General features: G+C 34.7%; 1 protein-coding gene across 1 annotated transcript; it reads left to right on the top strand.

The window, feature by feature from the left end:
- The first annotated feature begins 651 nt into the window (after nt 1-651).
- LOC127802484 (uncharacterized) lies at nt 652-5,397 on the top strand. Its single transcript, XM_052338318.1, has 2 exons — nt 652-790; nt 2,941-5,397. Exon 2 carries the CDS (start codon nt 3,050-3,052, stop codon nt 5,219-5,221), a length of 2,172 nt encoding a protein of 723 aa, XP_052194278.1. The 5' UTR covers nt 652-790; nt 2,941-3,049; the 3' UTR covers nt 5,222-5,397.
- Nucleotides 5,398-5,883: the final 486 nt, after the last annotated feature.

The following is a 5,883-nucleotide window of genomic DNA, read 5'->3' as shown; positions in this document are numbered from 1 at the left end:
CAAATTAATTTATTATATTTATTAAATTTATAATATAATTAAATGTTTAAATGAATATTAATTTGAAATGTAATAATTTAAGTTATTTTATTATTACATTTTAGATGATTACAATAAATTATTATTTAAATTATTTAATAATTATCATAATTAAAATTACTCAAAATGAATGCCAAGCTTACCGCAAGGAAAATGCCCCTTCTGGTTAAAAAACAAACCAGTCAAGGACATTTTCATATTATTTTTTATTATTTAAAACCTGAAATAAAGTATTTTGTTTTATTATTTTTTTAATTTCAACCGTTTGCAATTCTTTGTGATAGCCAGAAATAATTTAAAAACACTGAAACGAAGTATTCTCTTTGATTCTTTTTATTTCAAAATTTTGCAATTTTTTGTGGCGAATATTTCATATATATATATAGGAAGACCTGTTTTTAACAATTGAACAGCCCCTTAATGTACGTGTGATGCTAACTCCTCAATTTATTTGATTTTTGAAATATATTTAAATGTAAATTCAGTATATATTTAATTATTAAATATTACACCAAAAAAATGAGAAAGAGGCGGGGAATCTCCCCCGCCCCCCGCGTCCTTCCCCAAATCCCCCCCGTCAGTCAGTGCCTTCTTTAAACCCTTCTCCCTTCTACCTTCTGCAAACCCTTCTCCGTTTCTGGCTCTCTCGCCCTCGCTCTCACCCTTTTGCTCGCTCTCGCGGCTCGCCCTCGCCTCTCGCTCGCGGCTCGCCATCGCCCTTGCTCTTTTACTGGTCTCCCCAATACGCCAGGTTCGTTCTTCTCCTATTGTTTTTTTTTTTTTTTTTTTATGTTTCGCCTTTTACCTTTAATTTTACCGTTTTTGGAAATGCTAAAAAAGTGAGGCAAGGGGAGATCTCCATCTCATTGCAGGCTCCTTTGTGATTTCAAACACAGAAGGAAAGATAGCCTCCTAGTAGTTTGATCTGTTAGTTGGAATGAATGACCAAGAAACAAGAGGATTGATATTTTATTTTTGTTTCTTCGTCTTCTAATTTATTTGGGGAACCCATCGGGGGTCTAAGGGCTTAAAATTGATTTTGCCTTTTATTCTGTTATTTTGGCGAGGGTGTCAGTCTTTTGCTTTTCCATATGGGGGTAATGGTTTGCTCTTGCTAGAATGCTTATATTTATTACTGCAAGCAGGATATGAAAATATGTACTTTCATTTCTTGAAAATGCACAAGTATTTTTGTTTTCATCATGCATGTATTTTGTCAGTGCAAAGAGTAGCTGTTACCCAAACAATTGGTCCTAAGACCATATGCATAATAATATCCAAAAACTTGGGTTGGGTTCTCTTTGTTGTTTTCAAATCATTTTTAGTTTTCAATTTTCTAAAATAAAGACAATTCGTTCTTTTTACTGTTTTTAAAAATGTATTTTTGAAAACAAAAAAAAAAATTAAAAAGAAAACTCAAAACAACAAAAAGTTGTTTTGAGTGTTTTCATTCAAAACAAATTCAAAACTCAAAATACATTTATTTATTTATATTTTATTATTATAATAGAAAAAAATATTATAAAATTCATTAACTTTAAAATTTATATATTTTTTAATAATATATTAACATTGAATATTTTTAATTTATTGAATAATCAAATTTATTGAATAAAATATTATTAAAAAATTATTTTCTAAAGTTCAAGAGAACGTTTATTCTAATTTTTATTTTAAGAAATAATTTTTTAAAATAACAAAGAGAACGCATTTTTTATTTTCTAAAAATAGAGTATCAAAACAGAAAATTAAAAATGAATTCAAAACTCAAAATTAAAAATTAAAAAGTAAAGAGAACGCAATCTTGGTGGTTCTTTTTCTTTAATATTTTGAAAATATTTTTTTAATAATATTTTATTCAATATATTTGATTATTAAGTAAATTATAAATATTTAATGTTAATATATTATTAAAAATATATATATATTTTAAAGTTAATAAATTTTATAATATTTTTTTTCATTACAATAATAAAATATAAATAAATAAATATATTTTGAGTTTTGAGTTTGTTTTGGATGAAAACATGTTTTCAACTTTTTTTGTTTTGATTTTTCTTTATAATTTTTTTTTGTTTTCAAAAATACATTTTTAAAAACAACAAAGAGAACACGTTTTCATTATTTTAGAAAATTAAAAACTAAAAATGACTTGAAAATAGTAAAGAGAATGCAATCTTAGTTTCGCGTCTTCGCCTCTCTGCAATCTATTGTTTGCATAATAAGTTTTTTATGTAATTTACTAGAATAATCAATTTCTTGAGAAGAAAACCCTTGTTTTTCTAATAGCCATGTCACCATTTGAGCTACATCATCTAGGTGAGCTATATTGAAGTATTATATATTATGTTTAATTATTAATGATATTAATTTTATAATTGATTTATTTTATCGGAGGTATGACAGGTGCCAGAGTACGTTATCGTGCCGTACGTAATGGTTCTACACTTAACTCTTCTGGGTCCATTGCTGCTCTTTTGGTTCTACATCTCATTTTTTAATAATAAATTTTTAAAAAAATAGCAACGGAATATTCGTTGCTATCGATCTCTGTTTTGTGACGGAAATTTTTGTTGCTAATCCGTCGCTAAATTGACGATAAATCTGTCGCAAAAAAAAAAAAAAAAAAATTAGCGACAGACAGAGTCCGTCGTTGATCTGTCGCTAAATTGATTTAGCGATGGAATATTTTTGTTACTAAAATAAAAAATTCGTTATTAAATTATTAATTTAGCGACAGATGAATGACTGAATTATTTTGAAATTAAAAGTTAAAGGTGCTCAACTTAAAGTTGAGAGGGGAAATAACCAAACTGTCACAGTTGAAGTACATCTTTATGCTTTTTGCCTCAACAAATTAGAGTTCAATTCTAACATCCAGTCCGCAAAGTCATCGTGCAGAATAAACAAGCCTGAAGGCTTGACCAGATGTTGCAAATACAGAAGCTTGACTCAGAGTAGTCCCCCAAACCAGGCGACAATCTGCAGGGCGGAAAGAAATCATTAAACCATGGAGCTGGACATTAACCACTGGAAGAATTTATGGGACACATGGGATATCAGGGCATTGATCATCACGTCTCTCTCTCTTCAAGCTCTTCTAATCTTATTGGGGCCCTTGAGGAAGAGTACTGTAAGAGGATTCATCCTCTTACTTCTCTGGCTCGCCTACTTGCTGGCCGACGCTGTAGCCATCTTCGTCGTTGGACTCATCTTCAGGAGCCAACAACGCAAGGAGGCTGACCTTTCCATTCACCCATTCCCTTATGACAATGCCTATCTTCTCGCGTTATGGTCGCCCTTCCTCTTAGTCCACCTCGGCGGCCCGGACACCATTACTGCCTTCGCACTTGAAGACAACCAGCTCTGGCTTCGCCACCTTCTTCAGTTTCTAGTCCAGTCGGGCACTACGGCTTACGTATTCATCCTCACCCTCTCGACAAACAAGTTTTGGCTTCCCACCCTCCTGATGTTTCTCGCGGGGCTCATCAAATACTCGGAGCGAACGCGCTCTCTGTACCTCGCCAGCATTGGGAAATTCAGGAAGAGTTTAGACCCCGATGTTGCCAAGGCAGCAGTTACGGCTATCCGAATCTGTGATAAAGGGGAACAAAAGGATTTATCTGATATTGAAGTGATCAAGGTTGCTTATATGTTCTCCCAGGCCTTCAAAGGCCTTATTGCCGATCTCATTTTTGATTCATTCCACTGGGACTCGAGCCGAGGCTTCTTCATGAATTTGACTGCCAAGGATGCCTTCAAAATAGTGGAGGTGGAGCTCAATTTCCTCTATGAAATTCTCTACACCAAGGTTGTGGTGATCCAAGGCCTGGCCGGATTTTGTCTCCGATTTATCTCCTTCTGTTCAGTTGTGGTGGCATTTTCATTGTTTGCTTCCAGGGAAAAGAAGGAGCTTCATCCAATTGATATTAGAATTACCTATGCTTTGTTCATCGGTGGAATTTCTCTCGACATTACAGCTTTCTTTATGATGATTTTGTCTGATTCAACTGCCGTTGCACTCACCAAATCAGAGGATCCATCTCGGGTCACTAGAATTCTGGCCAAACTCCTTTTTGTCAAGAGGCAAAGGTGGGTTGTTGAAGACACATCAAAGCCTTATCCCTTTCGTTTGAAGCTGGTTCAGCCTCTCCTCCGCCGGAGATGGTCTGAATGCATCTCTCAATTCAGCCTGATCCATTACTGTCTGCACACCCGTTCTGAATGGACGGAAAAGGTCATCGACTCTTTGGGTCTCACTGATATTCTAGACGGCTTGAAGTACGTGAACACGAAGAGATTTGACACAAGACTGAGAAACTTCATCTTCGAAGAGTTGAGATCGAAGTGTTTCGAGACCCATGAATTAGTGAACGCCAGGAAGGTAGCTTTGGCCAGGGGCGAATGGGTTCTTAACAACGTAGGTTGTGATACCTTGCTTACATTTGTTAGTGACTTTCTTTATGATGATAGTCTATTATTGTGGCACATTGCTACCGAGCTATTATACGGTACTGATAGAGGCAACGATCACAACAAGGATCTTCGTGAATTCTCTAAGCTCTTGTCGGATTACACGTTTTATCTCCTGATTAGGCAGCCAAATTTGATGCCTGCAGCAGCAAGTATCACGCAAGAAAGATTCAGGGATACCTGTGCGGTGGCCAAGGATTTCCTTGGGAAGCAGAAGAGAAAAAGGAAAACCTCCTTTTGTATCCCTTGTGTGGATAAATGCTTCTGCTCTAGGAAATCAGAGAACGAACAGAAACAAAGCCCATTTAATCAAAGTGCACCTGGTTCCGGTTCTTGTCGAGAGATCTTTCGTTGCTTCATGAAATGGGGTAGCAACGAGAAAAAAGGATGGGATTTTGAATACGAGAAAGCCTGCAATTCCATCCTTGCTGTTGAGAATGAAAATGAAATAGAAAACGTTCGACACGACAAATCATTATTGTTTACTGGAAGCATACTGGCCAAGGAGCTAAAAATGTACGAAGAGAAAGAGGGAAAAGACAAATGGGAGATAATGAGCAAAGTGTGGGTTGAGTTGATATCTTATGCAGCTTGTCATTGCGGAGGCAACGCTCATGCTGCACAACTTTGTCAAGGTGGGCAACTAATCACTGTGGTGTGGCTGTTGATGGCTCATTTAGGCTTGGGGGAGCAGTTTGATTTCATTTAAGACGACCAAATACCGGTTCATCGCTACGGGTAGGCTTATGACTTAACTGCCAAAGTCTCTTCATGTCTTCCTCCTCTGTCGCTGTGGGATAGATGGGGGGATTTCCTTTTAGTAAAATTTTCTTGAGCTATGTTTCGATATATCATTTTCCTTCTTGTAGTAATTTTTTGGTTCCCTTTTGCACCCCTCTTAATTACAATAAAAGGTAAATTTCTTTACGAAGTGATAATTGGTTACTAAGAGATATTAATTAGAAGATTCAAACTCATAACTTCATCCTTAGCATAGGAAGTTTGTCACCACCTAATCAAGCTTCTTGTTTCAATTTATACCCAATTATCACTGCTCAATCTAACCTCAATTAAAGCTGGTTTTTCCAAGAAAATTCATATTTAGATAAACAAAAAAAATTCAACATAATACTCTATATCTTAAACCTAAACTCAACCCCAAATCCATATATATTATTCACATTATTAGGAGTATGAAATATTTTAAATGCCCCTAACAATTTTTTTTATTTCTATACACTTTATTAAAAACATTTCATAACTTAGACGGTGAAAAACAAATGTAATATGGATTGAAAATAGGTTTATTCTTTTTGCATTAACAATTCGGGTTATCTATATATATTTATATTTTAATACTATAGTGCTCCT

This window comes from Diospyros lotus, chromosome 5 (assembly GCF_014633365.1).
Source record: "Diospyros lotus cultivar Yz01 chromosome 5, ASM1463336v1, whole genome shotgun sequence".
In the NCBI taxonomy this organism is placed as follows: domain Eukaryota; kingdom Viridiplantae; phylum Streptophyta; class Magnoliopsida; order Ericales; family Ebenaceae; genus Diospyros; species Diospyros lotus.
This window is presented reverse-complemented; position numbering and strand designations above follow the sequence as displayed.

Bases quoted from the DNA above. Each gene is read 5' to 3' on its own strand.
- LOC127802484 (XM_052338318.1), top strand. From the start codon at position 3,050: ATGGAGCTGGACATTAACCACTGGAAGAATTTATGGGACACATGGGAT.